The 19782-nt window shown below is 41.8% G+C and overlaps 1 protein-coding gene and 1 pseudogene across 3 annotated transcripts in view; one reads left to right on the plus strand and one right to left on the minus strand.

The window, feature by feature from the left end:
- Positions 1 to 19782, minus strand: part of CYTH3 (cytohesin 3) — a 112448-nt gene that overhangs the window by 29244 nt on the left and 63422 nt on the right. The window contains exon 1 of one of the 3 annotated variants that reach the window (XM_012455483.3): positions 1711 to 1733. The exons of the other annotated variants lie outside the window; for them this stretch is intronic. Coding sequence (XP_012310906.1) covers positions 1711 to 1714 — 4 coding nt within the window. The 5' untranslated portion in view covers positions 1715 to 1733. Of the gene's footprint in view, positions 1 to 1710; positions 1734 to 19782 lie in introns of those variants that run through there. 3 annotated transcript variants of the gene reach the window in all.
- On the plus strand, positions 2412 to 2770 carry LOC105719425 (small nuclear ribonucleoprotein Sm D2-like; annotated as a pseudogene).

Below are 19782 nucleotides of genomic sequence, written 5' to 3' on the forward strand. Positions count from 1 at the left end.
AAGAAACTAGGCCAGGCAAGGTGGCTCATGCCTGTATCTCAGCACTTTGGGAGGCCAAGGTGGATCACTTGAGGCCAGGAGTTCAAGACCAGCCTGGGCAACACAGTGAGACCACATTTCAACTAATAAAACAAAAAATAGCCATGCCTGTAGGTCCAGTTACTTGGGAGGCTGAGTTGGGAGGATCACTTAAGCCCAGGAGTTTGAGACTGCAGTAAGGTATGATCACATTGTGCCACACTGCACCCCAGTCTGAGCAACAGAGTTAGAATCTGTCTCTCAAAAATAAATAAATAAATAAATAAATAAATAAAAATAAAGAACCAAAAGTTCCACACCACAAAGTGAAGAGCTAAGCCAGAAACTGCCAAAGAACTGGGATTCAGAATATCTAACTTCTACAAATTATACTATTATCTTTTGTAGAGACAGGATCTCACTCTGTTGCCCAGGCTGGAGTGAAATGCTGCAGTCATGGCTCACCGCAGCCTTGAACTCCTGGGCTCAAACAATCCTCCCACCTCAGCCTCCTAAGTAGCTAGAATTACAGTCATGTGTCACCACGTCCAGCTAATGTATTTTTTTTTTTTTACTTAGAGAGAGGTTCTTGCTATGTTGCCCAAGCTGGCCTTGAACACCTGGTCTAAAGCAAAACTCCCACCTTGGCCTCCTAAAGCACTGGGATGACAGGTGTGAGCCACTGTGCCCAGCCACAAGTCAATTTTTTTAATTAATTATTTTTCTCCCTCTTCTCCCCTCCCTACAAGTCAATTTTTAAAAGACAAAAAACTCAGTGCTTAGAAAATGGACAAACAAGGCCAGGCATGGTGGCTCACGCCTGTAAGCCCAACACTTTGGGAAGCTGAGGCAGGTGGATCACCTGAGATCAGGAGTTCTAGATCATCCTGACCAACATGGTGAAACCCCATCTCTACTAAAAATACAAAAAATTAGCCAGGTGTGGCAGTGGATACCTCTAATTCCAGTTACTTGGGAGACTGAGGCAGGAGAATCACTTGAACCAGAGATGCAGAGGTTACAGTGAGCCAAGATCACACCATTGCACTCCAGCCTGGGCAACAGAGCAAGACTCCATCCCAAAAGAAAATAAAAAAAAAAGGAAAATGGGCAAACGACTTGCATAGGCACAAGACCAAAAAAGTAATATGAATAGGCACATGAAAGGATGTGAACTCTCTTAATAATCAAGGAAATACAAATTAAAATCCCAACAAGAGACCGCCATGAAAACTACAGTAAACATAATTAGCAATTTTAAAATTCCAAAACCCGTCACAACAAAGAGAATGGGAACAGAAAGAACCACCACCACATTCTTATTAGCTGGATGCCAAACTGAACTAGCCATAGCTGATTTAACCCACGTGGAAAAGGAAACTCTCAAGCCTACAGTGGTGTAGACCAAGTAACCTAATGTACATGACAGAATCCCCAAAAGACTTAGGCTTAGGATCTGGCTGCACCAGATAACTCTGGAGGGGGGCTGCGAAGGGGGGTCAACTAAAATAAGGAGAACTGGTTGAGAGGCTCTTTGAAGTGCCATTGGATGTCTGCCTCTTCTCTCCCATGCCACAGAAGACCGCTTACTTGTTTCTAGAGAGTAAAAGAGAGAGACTAGGGCACTTTGAACACATTTTAGGGCAAGAGCACCCTACCAAAAACAGGGGCGAGAGATAAATGCAGACATACTCATCACTAAGCTGTCTTCCCCACTGGGCTCCCAGACTGCAGGCCATGGGCCATTTACTCCTCTTCCACCAACCTGGACAGAGGTTAGGACAAGCGTCTTCTCTGAAGTATCCCACAGGCTTCAGCTCTAAAGATACTGATATGACGGGCAGATACTGACAACCAGCATACCCACATTACCCTACAGAGAAATTACCATACAGAGAAACAGTCAACACAGCCTCCTGCTCCACTCAGAGCTTCTAATACACTTTTAGTTCTTCATTTTCAAACTGGAGGTAAGCTTCTGACATGCAAAACAGATACCAAAATAGACACAAAAAAAGTGAAAAGGGATAAAAGTGGTCACACTTTAGGGGCAAAAAAGTGAGAAGGCAAGGCAATGCTGCCCCCTTGCCCCCATTACAAAGCTTTTGGTTGACTCTTTAATACATGTGCAACTAATAAATATAAAACCTTGGGAAAAAAGCCAGGCATGATCATGTGCACCTGTAGTCCCAGGTATTCAAGAGGCTGAGGTAGAGGATCTCTTGAGCTCAGGAGTTCAGGCTGCAGTGACCATGATCACGCCACTGCATGCCAGCCTGGGTGATAGAGCGAGACTCCCATCTCTTAAAAAACAAAACCAACAGGCCTCTCTCTCTCCTCAGGCAGCAGCAACGCGGAGGAAACCGGAGTGAATCGAGAGCTTAGTGACCGACATGAGCCTCCTCAACAAGCCCAAGAGTGAGATGACCCCGGAGTGCTGCAGAATCGAGAGGAGGAGGAGGAATTTAACACGGGTCCACTCTCTGTGCTCACTCAGTCCATCAAGAACAACACCCAAGCGCTCATCAATTGCCACAACAATAAGAAACTCCTGGGCCGCGTGAAGGCCTTCGATAGGCGCTGCAACTTGGTGCTGGAGAACGTGAAGGAGATGTGGACTGAGGTACCCAAGAGCGGCAAGGGCAAGAAGAAGTCCAAGCCAGTCAACAAAGATCGCTACATCGCCAAGATGTTCCTGCGTGGGGACTCAGTCATCGTTGTCCTGTGGAACCCGCTTATCGCTGGCAAGTAGGAGCTACCTATCCCTGTCAGTCAACAGAACTCACTCCCCTGTCCTACAGAGACTGCTGCCGCTGGTGTTGAGAATAATAAAGCTCTGTGTTTTTTTTTCTAAAAAAAAAACAAAGCCAACAAAAAAACACAACCTTGAAAACAACACATGCATTTCAACCTCACCGGACTGTGACCTCTCATCCCTCAAGAAAAAGTGGGGGAGGGAGGGAAGGAGGGAAAGTCTGCTGCTGTGAGTGTAACCTGGCACAACCACTTTGGAAAACAATTTATCTACTAATATCAAAGGCATGCATATGCTATGACCCAGCAATTTTACTCCTAGATATATCAGAAAAATTCCTGTGCACTGCAACATAAGATACGTATCAATAACATCAAAGAAGCCCAATTTGTGTAGATTAAAAAAGGAAACAGGCTGGGCCCAGTAGCTCATGCCTGTAAATCCCAGCACTTGGGGAGGCCAAGGCCAGTAGATCACGAGGTCAAGAGATGAAGACCATCCTGGCCAACATGGTGAAACTCCATCTCTACTAAAAATACAAAAATGAGCTGGGCATGGTGGCACACACCTGTAGTCTCAGCTACTCAGGAGGCTGAGGCAGGAAAATCTATTGAATTAGGGAGGCAGAGGCTGCAGTGAGCCGAGATTTTGCCACTGTACTCTAGCCTGGTGACAGAGCAAGACTCTGTCTCAAGAACAAAAGAAAAAAAGGAACCTAAATGCCCATCCAGAGCAGAATGGGTAATATGCTCTTGTGTGTTTATGCAACAGAATCCCAAACAGCAGTGAAAAATGAATAAATACAAGCAACAAATCGATGATCTCAGGAAAATAATGTAAAAATGAACACTTTTTGTAAATCTGAGAAGTATAAAAATATATTGTTTAGGGGTGTGTGTGTGTGTGTGTGTGTGTGTGTGTGTGTGTGTGTGTATATATATCTATATAGCAAAATAACAAAGAAAATAATTAGAATGATAAATACAGAATTGAGAATAATATTTACCTACTAGAAAGGAAGGGTAGGCATGGATCAGGAAAGGAAGCTAAGGATACTTCAAAAGTATTATCAATGTTCTTCTGCCAACAAATATTATTTAATATAAATTTAATTTTTAAATCTTTAATAACATTTAATTAAAATATTTTAAAGAAGTTAGCAAAACTCTTAATCCTTGAGTTTCAAAAGCACTTCCACAAATCTGTTGACTACTCTGGAATTTACAAGTCTGTGAATTTAGATACAGCAGACAAAGCTCTTTTTCTATATATTACTGCATCTAGTGTATTTCAGTTTGGAAAATTCATTGCTATTTGTAACTAAACAGACAGGCTGGGCCAGTGTCTCATGCCTATAATCCCAGCACTTGGAGAGGCCGAGGCAGGTGGATCACCTGAGGTCAGGAGTTCGAGACCAGCCTGCCCGTGTGGTAAAACCCCGTCTCTCCTAAAAATACAAAAATTAGCTGGGTGTGGTGGCAGGCACCTGTAATCCCAGCTAATCCAGCGGCTGAGGCAGGAGAATTGCTTGAACCACTGAGGTGGAGGTTGCAATGAGCTGAGATCGTGCCGTTGTACTCCAGCCTGGGCGACAAGAGCAAAATTCCATATCGAAAAAAAAAAAAGAAGAAGCCGGGCGCAGTGGCTCAAGCCTGAATCCCAGCACTTTGGGAGGCCGAGGCGGGTGGATCACGAGGTCAAGAGATCGAGACCATCCTGGTCAACATGGTGAAACCCCGTCTCTACTAAAAATACAAAAAATTAGCTGGGCATGGTGGTGCGTGCCTGTAATCCCAGCTACTCAGGAGGCTGAGGCAGGAGAATTGCCTGAACCCAGGAGGCGGAGGTTGCAGTGAGCCGAGATCGTGCCATTGCACTCACTCCAGCCTGGGTAACAAAAGCGAAACTCTGTCTCAAAAAAAAAAAAAAAGAAGAAGAAGAAGAAGAAAAACAGACAAATGAAAACAGAAAAAGTAGACCATATCCTCTCCCTAAATAAGCCAATGGTCATCTGAAACCCAAAAGTTTTTCAGCAGAGAAAAGCTTTTTTGGCAATGGTTATGCCTAAAAATTGAGAACAAATTTATTAATGTTTTCATGAGTACTGTAGGTACTGTGTCTGATCCCTAATCAGTTAAATTTTTTCATTATGATATAAATTAAGAAAACAATGCTCAGCTCATGATAAACATGGCAAAGAAAAAAAAGAACTTTTGCAAAAAGATACTATATTTTCTTGAGATCTTTCTTAATAAACTTTTGTCCCAAAAAGAAAAACATAAAATGTGCTTTACAAAGATACACATAATACAAATAACATAAAATGTCTAATTTCCTGCTTCCTGTATTAGATCTGAGTGTCAATAAATTCCACACTGTGGTTTTCTTTTTTTTTTTTTTTAATTGGAGATGGAGTTTCGCTCTTGTTACCCAGGCTGGAGTGCAATGGCTCCATCTCGGCTCACCACAACCTCTGCCTTCTGGGTTCAGGCAATTCTCCTGCCTCAGCCTCCTGAGTAGCTGGGATTACAGGCATGCGCCACGATGCCCAGCTAATTTTTTGTATTTTTAGTAGAGACAGGGTTTCACCTTGTTGACCAGGATGGTTTTCTTTTTTTTTGCGATGGAGTCTCACTCCGTCACCCAGGCTGGAGTGCAGTGGGGCAATCTTGGCTCACTGCAACCTCAGCCTCCCGGGGTGGGGTTGGGGGGCAGGGAGCAGGTAGGGGGGTGGGAAGGGAGCAGGGGGCGGGGGGTGGTCAAGCAATTCTCTTGCCTCAGCCTCCCTGAGCAGCTGGGACTACAGGCATGAGCCACCACACCTGGCTAATTTTTAAAATATTTTCAGTAGAGATGGGGTTTCACCATGTTGGTCAGGCTGGTCTTGAACTCCTGACCTCAGGTGATCCGCCTGCTCAGCCTCCCAAAGTGCTGGGATTACAGGTATGAGCCACCTCGACTTTTTTTTTTTAGACACAGTCTTTCTCTCCCAGGGTGGAGTACAATGGAGCGATCTCTGCTCACTTCAACCACCACCTCCCGGGTTCCAGCAATTCCACTGCCTCAGCCTCCCAAGTAGCTGGGATTACAGGTGCCCACCATCATGCCCAGCTAATTTTTTGTATTCACACTGCAGTTTTATTAAGCAATCCTCTATGTCAAGCAACGAAAGAGAAAGGAACTATAATTTACTGATTAACTACACTGGGCTGCATACTTAACAGGTCATCTCCATTAAACCCCCCAAATAACTGAGAGCAGCATTATCCTCATTTTATAAATGAGGAAACCAAAGCCAGGAAAGGTCTAAATATTTGAAGAAATAATGGCTGAAATGTCCCAAATTTGATCAACGACATGAATATATACCTCCAAGGGGCTCGTCAAACTCCACGTAGGATAAGCTCAAGGAGATCCAAAGTCATGCAATATGTTATTGGGTGGTCTGGGAGCTCAACGATGTCATCAGTAACCCAGTCTGTTCATCCTGCCTTCCAATGTGTCAGCTCATCCTACAGGCAGTGTCTCTTTCTCGCTCCAGGCTTCTCCAGCAACTGAGGCTACATGCTTCCTTAGTCCTACGTCTCTCTCAAGAGTGAGAAGGCTTCCTTCTGAGAAGCCCATAAAGTCTATGCTCAATTCTCCTTGGCTCGGCCTGGCTCCACCTGAGATTACTGTGATCAGCTAAAGAGTATGAGTGGAATGAATGTGCACCGCACTTAGCATTTAAGGAGAACAGACACAAAGAAATCCAGATCACGAGATAATGTGACAAGTAGGAGAGAATGAAAACCAGTAAAGAATTTCAAGAGGCAGAAAACCAAAATCAAATGCCCAGAGATCAAAAAGAATAAAGAAGCAAGCAGGCAGTTCTCGAATCTTCAAAACTATTACTCTTATGCATCTGAGGGAGCATCTTATTTCAATATGGCAAAAAGTATATCTAAAAGTAACCAGTTGATTGACAATATCCTGTTACTAAAAAGTAAATGTACCTGAAGATTCAAATCAAGTCTATCAACAACATTTATGAAAAGAATTTTCTTCTGCTGAGCTCTCCTGTGTAGCTTTATGAAAACAAGAGCCTGCAAGGGTAGAGCTTTAATTCAATCATCAGTACATATTTTTGTTTCCTTTTCAATACATTTTCTCTCCTCCTACTTTGAGGATAAGCAGGGTTGGTTGATAACAAAGACTGAAGACATACAAAGTGAATCTAAACACCAGAATGATTGAACTCTAAAGATCCTGAAATTCCTTTTAATCCGAATCAAAGGATTTCCTTGATTTTTCTCTTTCAGTACTGTCTTTTCCTACCCCCTTAAGGCCCTAAGGAGTTAAATAAGTACTAGCCATTTACTTTACCAGTATTGCAATCAGAATTTGCATGTCTAAAGGAAAGTTTTATACAGTGGGACAAAGATATAGTGGCTGGCTGTGTAGAGAAACGTCCTTATTTTCTTTCTTTTTTTTTTTTTTTTGAGATGGAGTTTTGCTCTTGTTGCCCAGGCTGGAGTATAATGGTGCAATCTCAGCTCACCACAACCTCCGCCTCCCCGATTCAAGCGATTCTCCTGCCTCAGCCTGCCAAGTAGCTGGGATTACTGGTGCCCACCACTACCCCCAGCTAATTTTTGTATTTTTAATAGAGACAGGGTTTCACTGTGTTGGCCATGCTAGTCTCCAACTCCTGACCTCATGATCTGCCTGCCTCCCAAAGTGCTGGGATTACTGGTGTGAGCCACCATGCCCAGCCAAAATGTCTTTATTTTCTAAAGATTCATGCCATAGTGTATAAGGATATAATGTTATTATGTCTATACTTCCAAACACTTCAGCAAAAAAAGAATTGAGGATGGGCACAGTGGCTCACACCTATAAGCCCAGCACTTTGGGAGGCCGAAGCAGGCAGATCACCTGAGATCAGGAGTTCGAGACCAGTCTGATCAACATGGTGAAACCCCTTCTCTACTAAAGATAGAAAAATTAGCAGAGCGTAATGGTGGGCACCTGTAATCCCAGCTACTTGGGAGGGTGAGGCAGAAGAAACGCTTGAACCCAAGAGGGGGAGGTTGCAGTGAGCCAAGATCATGCCATTGCACTCCAGCCTAGGCAACAAGAGCAAAACTCTGTCTCAAGGGAGGGGGGAAGAAAGAATTGAGCAAAATTGTAACGATTGTTCAATGTATTTGACTCATTATCCATTTTACATTCTAAGAGTTTGAACTTTTCATATTTAAAAAAAATTTAAGTTTCAGGTATTTGGCCAGGCACAGTGGCTCACTCTTATAATCCCAGCACTTTTGGAAGCTAAAGCCAGAAGACTGCTTGAGGCTAGGAGTTCAAGACTAGCCTGTGCAACACAGAGAAACTGTCTTTACAAAAAATAAAAAAGAAATTAGTCAGACATGGTGGCACATGCCTGTAGTCCCAGGTACTCAAGAGGCTGAAATGCTTGAGCCCTGGAGTTTGAAGATGCTGCAAGGTATGATTGTGCTACTATATTCCAACCTCAGTGACAGAGTGAGACACTGTCTCTTAAAAGAACAAGAAAAGGGGGGAAAAAACCTTTCAGGTATTAAGTGGCTAGTAACATCTCCTACAGTAGTATCACTTAGGATATTTGGAGAAAACATAACTAGGAAGTAACAGAATGTTCCTTGACACATGAAAAGGAATAAATAAAAGGAATAGGAGTATGTGATAAAATATTTCTGAACTGGTCTCTGAGAAGCTTCTGTCATTTAAGTACCTTGCTGTTCTATTATGTCTTTGGACATCCAGATTATATTGCAAATACCAACATTTAACTGTTATACCAGCTGTTTAGTGACGTTCTATCAGTATCTCTCTGCATCCAAAATAACTTTGCAGTCACATAATCTGCTGATACACAGACAATTTCACACATGTGGCTGCCATACTAAAAATGGGAAGATAAGCAATGTTCAGAGAAGGTGTCCTTAATTATCCAGATCTTTTCCACAGCAACAAACCAGCCTTCACTAAATAAAAGGTGTCTAAGGCTTGGGTTCACTTACTGACATCATCTATGTCTTGTCACTTGGACTCTGTTAGGTCAGAAAAAACAAAGGTCAAGTGGTTGATTTTTTTCTCCCAAGAAATCTAGTAGTTCATTTTTTAATGGATAAAGTAATATATGGATATGGTTACACATATACAAACATATAAAAAGGCATACAATGAAAATTTCTCCTCCAATCTCAATAAAGCTGCTTTAAAAAAAAAAAAAAAAAAAAGTCAGGTAACTGGAAATCACTGGTCTGGTGTGAAATCTCTGATGTTGGTTGAATGCACCCACCATGAGCTTCCCTATAAAATCCTGACATTCCAGAGAAAAGGACCTTCAAAAACTCAGTTCTCGTCTGCAAATTGATGGAGGAGGTTGGACACACTGAATTATTTCTAATGATGCATCAGTCTCTAAAAGAGAATGAGTCTGTGCAGCACATATGGTTTAAACATTCTTACTCTAATTCTTGATAGCAAATATAAATGTCTCCACAAGGAAAAAACAATGTGGAAAGAAGGCAGGAAATCCTCCATTTTAGTAAAAGGGTGCTGCCAGTGAAGCTTTAGAATAAGAATCAGGAGCAAATTCACATAATTCAGCCCAAATCCTTGCTTTTCTCAGGCACTAGCCTTCCACAAACGGAGATCTGCAAAACCACAGAGACTCATAGTTGGTGAGCTCTATGTTTTGAGTTCACGTTTGTTGGAATTTAATTAAAGTACGTAAGTGGGAACCTTCCGTTTCCAGCCACAATGGAGTAACAGGGACTGGATTTATCCTGTTGCCTGAAATGATGGGGGTAGGAAAACAGTCAGGCACAGTGGTATGTGCCTGTAGTCCCAGCCACTGGGGAGTCTGAGGCAGGAGGATCTAGAGCTCGAGAGTTTGAGGTTAGCCTGGGCAACATAGAAAGACCCCACCTCTAAAAAATAAACAATAAAAAAACAAGCAAACAAAATAACAAAATTCCACACCCTGCAAAATCTCTTTTAAAAATAAAGGTGATCACGCCTGTAATCCCAGCACTTTGGGAGGCCGAGGCGGGTGGATCACGAGGTCAAGAGATCGAGACCATCCTGGTCAACATGGTGAAACCCCGTCTCTACTAAAAATACAAAAAATTAGCTGGGCATGGTGGCGCATGACTGTAATCCCAGCTACTCAGGAGGCTGAGGCAGGAGAATTGCCTGAACCCAGGAGGCGGAGGTTGCGGTGAGCCAAGATCGCGCCATTGCACTCCGGCCTGGGTAACAAGAGCGAAACTCCGTCCCCCCAAAAAAAATAAATAAATAAAAAATTAAAAAATAAAGGTATGACAAAGACATTTCCAGACCTAAAAACTTAAAATAATTTGCCGCTAGCACATCTGCACTATAAGAAATGTTAAAGCAGTCCTTCAGGCAGGGGGAAAGAAAAGTAACCAGATAGGGCTGGGTGCGGTGGCTCACGCCTGTAATCCCAGCACTTTGGGAAGCCAAGGTGGGCAGATCATCTGATGTCAGGAGTTCGAGACCAGCCTGACCAACATGGAGAAAGCCCGTCTCTATTAAAAATGCAAAATTAGCTGAGTGTAGTGGCACATACCAGTAATCCTAGCTACTTGGGAGGCTGAGGCAGGACAATAGCTTGAACTTGGGAGGCAGAGGTTGCGGTGAGCCAAGATCGTGCCATTGCACTCCAGCCTGAGCAACAATAGTGAAACTCCATCTCAAAAATAAAAAAAAAAATCAGATAAAAATTTGTTATTGATGCAAAAGAATGAAAGTATTGTTAATGATAACTACGTGACTAAACATTTTCCCTGCATGACAGGTATCTCTTTAAAAGATTTAAAGAGATACTGTTACTGTTTAAAACATAATAATAAAAATGTATTGGGTTAATAACAAAGATAAAACAGAGCAAAGGTTGGGAGGGAGAAAGAAAAGCACACTGTTATAAGCTGCTTATCCTGTATGTGAAAGGGTATAATATCATTTGATGGTAGACTGAGAAATGAAAGGCATATATACAAATCCTAAGGCAACCACTAACAAAATGTTCAATGATAATATTAAGAAATTCAGAATCATTACCTCATTTACCATCTTTAATAAAATCTAAAAGCCCGTCAATTATACGATATATTCTTAATTTCAGAGTTTAAAATGTATACAAATTTCTATCTCAGAATCAATGAAAAATAGCTGATTGTCACACATATTGCTATTAAAAAATAAGCAAGTGGTATCTCCAAACTGATTCAGTACTTTCTAACTTTTGAGTTATATTAATAATCTAGTTATCTAACAGATTCCAATCTACCAAGAAGCTGCAACTTTCTAGTTTACTGCTAAAAATAGAGTGACACCCTTACACATTTTATATACACACATATACAAACACACGAGATCTTCCACAGAATTCACGTGCAGTTCTGTAACTTCTCGTAGGGGAGAGAGATGGAGCTTCCTAGCTATGAATTTTGGCTGGAATCCTTACTATGTTTTAGTCACTGTAAGTCAAATGTGATAATTTAACAAATACGTACACTGAACAAAAATGTGGTCATTTAACTCACAACTATGTATTTTTTAGCTACCTAGTCCTAATTGAAATTGATTCTCTTACTCTTAAGTTTACCTTTATTACTAATCAATGCTAATTTTTTGTTGTGATATGGGGCTTTTAGATTTTTGGTCAGTTCAGGGACCAGCTAACTCTACAGGAAACTAAAAACACTAAACACTGTCAAAGCACGGACTTTGAGCTGGTCCCAGTTAATCCACTACATGGAAACTTTACATGAAGCTGTGGTTTAACTTACACAGAAATGACAACTACCTCATAACATTGTAAAACCTGGCAATGTAAACTGGTTGTTTATTTTGAGAAAGGATGTTGCTCTGTCTGTCTCTTGGTCTGGAGTGCAATGGCACAATTACAGCTCACTGTAGACTCAATGTCCCAAGCTCAGGCGATTCTCCTGCCTCAGCCTCCTGAATAACTGGGACTACAGGCATCAGCCACTATGCCCGGCTAACTTTCAAATTGTTTTTGTAGAGACAGGGTCTTGCCATGTGTTGCCCAGGCTAGTCTCAAATTCCTGGGCTCAAGTAATCCTCTACTTCGGCCTCCCAAAGTGCTGGGATTGCAGGTGTGAGCCACAGCACCTGGCTAAACTGTTAAATAAGCATGAGTTTCTGGAGACTACTGAAGGAGTACGATGACACGCAGAACAGGCAGGCAGGCTGTGAGCTGCCAAGGGCTGTGCTCTGCCTCTCCTCACCTCTTGATAGTTATGTGATCTCAGAGAGGGGATAAAGCAGCGTTCAAACAATGACATTCAGGTGGGTATCAGGGCAGTCACATGTTAGCAACAATGGGAAGGGCCAGGTGAGTGGGGTGCTGCAGCTAGCTAGGATGCTGCACTGAGCTGCGGGGGTGGGCAGGAAAGCTGCAGAGGCTCCAAGGGCCTGATCCTTGCCACCTCCTTGGAACCTTCTCTTTTGTCATTTCTCCTCAATCTCCAAGTGCTGATCTTTACTGTCCCAGGACACTGGTTCTTTGCCCAGTCTTCACTGGATTACAGGAAAGGTAACATTTTCAGACAAAAACTGGAATTGGTCACTGGTGCACCCTTATCACTAACAGAAATTCTTAAAGAATAAACTTTAATCAAGAGAAGAGATCCAATACAGGAGGTATGAGCTGCAAGAAGGAATGATGAGCACAGATTTCCATAAGTAAATCTAAAAAAAAAAAAAGCTGTGTAAAATAATAACATCTCACAGAATAAGAATAGAACCAAAACGCTCAATAACAACAGCATGTAAATAAGAAGGGAAGTAATTTGCTCTAAAGTTCTTAAGAGTTCTAAGGAAGAGGGGATACAAGATTAACTTTAGACTTGGCAAGTTAAGAATGCATACTAAAATTTCCAGGGTAAGCAGGAAAGGAATGGAGCTCAAAATGCCCAAATTGGGAAAGGGAAATTAAAACTGGAATGAGAAAAAATAATCCAAAAAAAGGCAAGGAAAGAGAAAGAGAAACAGAGAACAACTGTTGGAAACACAAAATGCAAAATATTGGGTACAGGAAAAAAATCCAAATATATTGATCTTTACCATGGTAGACAGAAAAACAGCCACGATATTTTGCGTTTCCTCCTTTCAAGAAGGAAAGGCTATTTCCCACTGTGTTCTCTGACTGGCTTTGGGATTTCCTTTGACCAAGTGAAGATGGCAGATGTAACAGTGTGCAGAGCGCAGCACCCAGGCCTAAAGATCTTGCCCCTGTGCTATCCTGGAACCTGAGACAACCATCCTCTGGGCCAGCAACCTTGAAAATGAAATCAATTGTGTAAAGAAACCACATTGAAGAGTCCCCGATGTCCTAGCTGCTGCAGTACCTCAGTCAAGGCCCCAGACAGACACGTAAGTGAAGTCATCTGGGATGGGCTCAGCCCCCGCTGAATGCGACAACGTGAGTGAAACCAGACAAGAGCAGCACATCAACCGCCAGCCAACTCAGACCGAAAGACAACAGGCCATTGCTGGTTTAAGCCAATTCCATCGGAGAAGTTTGTTATGCAGTACGAAGTGACTGATACAAAGCAGGGAGTGGTGGCTCATGCCTGTAATCCTAGCACTTTGGGAGGCCAAGGCAGGCAGATCATCTGAGGTCAGAGGAGTTTGAGTCCAGCCTGGCTAAGATGGTGAAACCCTGTTTCTACTAAAAAACACAAAAAAGTAGCTGGGCGTAGTGGTGCACACCTTTAATCACAACTACTCAGGAGGCTGAGGCAGGAGAATCACTTGAACCCGGGAAGCGGAGGTTGCAGTGAGCCAAGATCATGCCATTGCACTCCAGCTTGGGCAACAAGAGTGAAACTCTGTCTCAAAAAAAAAAAAAAAAAGAAGTAACTGATAACATTTACAATGAACATAAGTTAAAAAAAAAGGAGTTAAGTTTTAAAACTTGGATTTAAAAATAGGAACAAAAAATATCCCACTAAATGCTCTTTACAAGGGGCATGTTTACAACACGAAACACATAAAAGTTAGAGGTAAAAGGGTAGAAAGTGATATACCAAATTCTTACCAAAAAAAGTTGGTACTCCTATATAAGCAAAACAGACAAAAAGACTTTAAGAAAAACAGACTAAAACTATGAGTCACTAGATAATGACATTTTGCTCACTTATTCACTAACAAGTCAGAATTTATATGCATCTAACAAAATACCCTCAAAATATATAAAGCAAAAATTGACAGATGTACATGTAAAAATAAAATTTTTCCCAAAGGCAAAAAAAAAAAAAAAAAAAAGATGGTGAAGATCTTACTAACACAATAGCAAGTTTGATATAATGGACATAATATACTTCACTGATTATAAAATGTATCTTTTTTTCACATTTTAACATATCTGAAGTGAACTTTGACATTTACATATCATCGCCTACATAGCTGTGAATCTGATTATTGCTAGAGGCGAAAACTAAACACCTACTATTCCTTAATGTTTCAGGCAAAAACAAAATTTAAGAATAATCTGGCTGGGTACAGTGGCTCATGCCTGTAATCCCAGCACTTTGGGAGGTCGAGGTGGGCAGATCACCAGAGGTCAGGAGTTTGAGACCAGCCTGACCAACATGGAGAAACCCCGTCTCTACTAAAAATACAAAATTAGCCAGGCGTGGTGGCTTATGCCTATAATCCCAGCTACTCGGGAAGCTGAGGCAGGAGAATTTCTTGAACCCAAGAGATGAGATCGCACTATCGCACTCCAGCTTGGGCAACAAGAGCGAAACTTCGTCTCAAAAAAAACAACAAAAAAAGAATAATCTGATGAAAGATTATGAGTCTAGTCATTGCCACAGATTGTTTATTGATACTTTCTGTTAAGATCAACAAAGCCTCAGCACAAAAATCTGCAGAAATGTGAAAAAAATCCAGGAGACAAATATAGGAGCACTCTTTAAGAACTGCTGTCACTAATGCCTTCTATGGTGACAGTACTACATAGAATAACACAAATATCAACTTTCTGAGTAGACAACTGATTCAGGAGAGTGGGAATCTGTGAATAAGCTTCAGAAATACCTTGACCAACTAACTATACTCATATTTCACTTTTTATATGTGTGTACAATACTAAAAAAAAAAAATTAACATTTAAATAAGTTGAAAGAAATGTCAGCCAGTATAAATAAAAGATTCTAAGTGAGAAGGAATCATTGCTCCTGGTTTAGGTGCCAGCTTTTTTCTTCTTAATGGAACATAAGCTAACAACACATCTTAAAATTGATGCAGACAGATTCAATGGGATCATGGCACCCAACAAATGTGCAATATACATTCAAGCACATATGAAAAATAAAGTCTTAATAAATTTCAAAAGATTGGTGTAGTGAAGATGAAGAAGTGGTTTTGCTCAACTTCTGGAGGTGCTTTTGCATAAAGCAGAGTTTAGAAAGCTCAAAATTACATCTCCAGATCCTCTTATAATTAGGCTTCCAAAATAAACAAAGTTCTGACAATCGGAGGCAGTGCAGAGGATTCAAAACAAAGCAGTGAAGCAGAGGACCTCATCCTGCCTTTTCACACAGGCCGCTTCTCAGCTAGCCCACCAAGAAGATGAAAGGTGAGGATTTTCCAGAACAGCATTCTATCTAGTGTTCGTTCTCCAGATTCCTAGGAATTGAGAGTTCATTCCAGCAGCAGTGGCCTTGGACCTCCATGGTTCCAGGAGTTGCCTAGCAGGCAAGAATTACTCTGGTGACTTAATTCTGGAGAGCCAAGCCAGGGCCCACTACTTTCGCCAATGCATGGCTCCCCAATCACAACATCCCTTCCTGCTCAAAATACTTAAGAGTGCTCTATGTTTCTTGTATGAAACTATGACTGGAAGGAACCATTGTTGTCATAAAGACCACATTCTGTGACCAGCAAACAATAAAGTTAGAAATCAATAGCAAAACAGTGACTAGAGGATGAGTGCAGTGGCTCACACCTGTAATTCCAGAACTTTGGGAGGCTGAGGTGGGTGGATCACTTGAGCCCAGGAGTTTGAAACCAGTCTGGGAAACATGGTGAAGACCCTGTCTCTACTAAAAATATAAAAATTAGCCAGGCATGGTGGTGCATGCCTGTAGTCCCAGCTACTTGGGAGGCTGAGGTAAGAGAATTGCTTGAACCGGGGAGGCAGCGGTTGCATTGAGCCAAGATCGCGCCACTGCACTCCAGTCTGGGGACAGAGTGAGACTCCATCACAAAAAAAAAGAAAGAAAGAAAATACTGGCCAGGTGCAGTGGCTCACGCCTATAATCCCAGCACTTTGGGAGGCCAAGGTGGATAATCACCTAAGGTCAAGAGTTCAAGACCAGCCTGACCAACATGGAGACCCCAACTCTACTAAAAATACAAAATTAGCCAGGTGTGGTGGCACATGTCTGTAATCCCAGATACTCAGGAGGCTGAGGCAGAAGAATCACTTGAACCCAGGAGGCAGAGGTTGCAGTGAGCCAAGACTGGGCCATTGAACTCCAGCCTGTGCAACGAGAGCAAAATTCTATCTCAAACAAAAATAAGAAAAGAAAGAGACAATACCAAGAAAGGCCAGACACGGTGACTTATACCTGTAATTCCAGCACTTTGGGAGGCCAAGGTACACAGATTACCTGAGGTCAGGAGTTTGAGATCAAGCTGGCCAATACGGTAAAACCCCGTCTCTACTAAAAATACAAAAAATTAGCTGGGCGTGGTGATGCATACGCGTAATCCAAGCTACTCAGGAGGCTGAGGCAGGAGAATCACTTGAACCTAGGAGGTGGAGATTGTGGTGATATGAGATCTTGCCACTGCACTCCAGCCTGGGCAACAGAGTGAGACTCTGTCTCAAAAACAAACAAAAAAACAAACAAAACCAAGAAGAGAAGAGAAAGATAATTAAAAATTCTACTTGTGTGCTACAGCTAAAACAACTTAGAAAATCACAGCTTAAAATGCTACCACAGCCTGGGCAATATAGCAAAATGCTGTCTGGAAAAAAACAAAACACATTAGCCGGGTGTGGTGGTACACACCTATAGTCCTATCTACTTGAGAGTCTGAGACAGGATAGCTTGAGCCCAGGAATTTGAGGCTGCAGCGAGCTATGATCAGGCCACTGCACTCTAGCCTGAGTGACAAAGCAAGGTCCTAGCTCTAAAAGAAAAAAAAAAAAAAAAATGCTTATTTTATTGTTAAGCACTCATTTTTAAACATTAGAAAAGTAACTGCTTAAACCCAAAAAAAAGAAAATATAGAAATCAATTATTAAAATGCAATAAAGTATAGCCACCTTAGAAAACAGTTTGGGAGTTCTTCAAAATATTAAATAGTTTACATTCCAGTAATTCCACTCCTAGTTATATACTCCAAATACGTAAAAACATATGTCTACACAAAAACCTGTACATGAATGTGCACAGCAACACTATTCACAAATAGCCAAAACAACCTAAATGTCCATCAACAGACAAATGGATTTTAAAATATGTTACATATAGGTACAATGGAATGTGATTCAGCCATAAACAGGAATGAAGTACTGATACATGCTGTAACACAGATGAACTTTGAAAACATTATGCTAGGTGAAATAAGCCAGCCACAAAAGACCACATATTGTATGATTCCATTTATAGAAACATCCAGAGTAGGTCAAGAATAGACAAAACTAATTTGTGTTGACAGAAATCAAAACAGTGGGTAATGTAGGGAGGCAGAAAGTACTGCCTGAAAAAGGGCATATCACAGCCTTCTGCGACGTTGCATATGTCTACTTCAATTTAGGCAGTAGATGCAAAAGACTGTGTGTACCTGAATAGGTGGAAAACGGCTTTAGTTCTAGGTAAACTTAACATTTGGGCATTTTACTTATTGCCCTTAAAAGTCTATGTCAAAATAACCGATCCCTTTTAATCCTCAACAAAGAAAGGGAAGAATTTCCTGAAAAAGACACTGAAATAGCATTCTAAGAACGTGCCAAACACTAACAGAACCAATGCTAATCGCCCTAGGATGACTTTAGGACAATCCAGTCTAAGGTACAAACATGAGTCAGGCGACCTCACTGCCACCTCTGACTTAGAACTTGTGGCTCTAAGATACAAAGCATCCAGTAAAGCGCAAGTCCCAGCAGTGTTTTAAGGGACACTGGGGGAGATGTTTTTTCCTTTTTAGAGAGATTACTAACTATAGAATAAATGCTTCATAAAATCTAAAACTCATAAATTTTAAGTGAACTATTATTTTTATGTCCTGTTTAAAAGAAAAAACACCAGTACTGTTAACTTTAAGATGCCATACCATAGGACACATTCCAATTTCACAGAAATTAAAATTTGCACTTTATAATCAGTGACATACAGCTATAAAGAATACTTACTTTTGGATGGAATAACTTTTCTTTCTTTTTTTTTTTTTTTGGTGGTGGGAGGGGAAGACAGAGTCTTACTCTGTCACCCAGGCTGGAGTGCAGCAGAATGATCTGGGCTCACTGCAACCTTTGCCTCCCAGGTTCAAGCAATTCTCCTGCCTCAGCCTCCAGAGTAGCTGGGATTACAGATGTGTGCCACCACACCCAGCTAATTTTTGTATTTTTAGTAGAGACAGGGTTTAATCATGTTGGCCAGGCTGGTCTCGAACTCCTGACTTCGTGATCCACCCACCTCGGCCTCCCAAATTATAGGCGTGAGCCACGGCGCCGAGTTAGGATAGCATTTCTTAATTCAAACTTGATATTTGGGTCAGGCAGAGTGGCACACACCTGTAATCCCAGTACTTTGGGAAGCCAAGGGAAGAGGATCACTTGCGACCAGGAGTTGGAGACCAGCCTGGGCGATACAGGCCACAGTGAGCTAGGATTACACCACTGCACTTCAGCCTGGGTGACAGGGCAAGACCCCATTTCAAAAAAAAACAAAATAAAGTCTAGACACAGTGGCTCATGCCTGTAATACCAGCATTTTGGGAGGTCAAGGCAGGCAGAGTACTTGAGTTCAGGTGTTCAAGACCAGCCTGGGCAACATGGTGAAATCCCATCTCCAAAACAAATATAAAAATTAGCTAGGTGTGGTGGTGTGTGCCTGTAGTCCCAGCTACTTGGAAGGCTGAGGTGAGAGGATAGCTTGAGCCCCAAAAGGCAGAGGAGAGGTTGCAGTGAGCTCAGATCATGTCACTGCACTGCAGCCTGGATGACAAAGCCAGATCCTGTCTTTTGGCAGGGGGCGGGGGGGGAGGTGTGGTTTGGAGCAGATTAAAAAATCATTAATAACTGTTCTATAGGATGATACTTTTAAGCACTGCTGTTCTTATTCTTCCAAGTCTCCTTCTACCTTAGGTATACACATCTATCTATCGCTTCTCAGACTGTTGGCTAAGATTAAATGTAGGTATACACATCTATCACTGGATGAGGTAGATAAGAATTTTTGTACACTACAAAGATGAAAGATAAACTTAGCAATAAACTAGGAATTAGAGCAGTCACTGCAAATTTTTTAAGTAACTGCTTTGTATTTACATGGTGTTACATGTAAAACAAACACAGTGTCACAACCCTACCCAAATCAGCCTTTCGGACTCATATGTAAGCATCCTCATGACAACAAACATACCAACTCACAATTGCTGCTCTTCCTGTTTGGTGATGCAGCCAATCACCAACAAGCAATGGAAGAATCACTGCAGTGGCATGTGTCTCACCAAATGCAGTAGTCAAGGACAGTTTATTCCCCAGTTCCATACAGCAAAACTAAGCATAAGAGCCAAGGACTTAGCCAGCTCCTTGGGATCCTTAGCAAAAGTGCTTCATTCCAATCATTCATTCTAGCTTTTTTTTTTTTTTTTTTGAGACGGAGTCTTGCTCTGTCACCAGGCTGGAGTGCCGTGGCGCGATCTCGGCTCACTGCAGCTTCCATCTCCTGGGTTCAAGCGATTCTCCTGCC

Source organism: Aotus nancymaae, unplaced genomic scaffold, assembly GCF_030222135.1.
Source record: "Aotus nancymaae isolate 86718 unplaced genomic scaffold, 86718_ANA_hifiasm-v0.15.2.pri h1tg000015l_0, whole genome shotgun sequence".
Classification (NCBI taxonomy): domain Eukaryota; kingdom Metazoa; phylum Chordata; class Mammalia; order Primates; family Aotidae; genus Aotus; species Aotus nancymaae.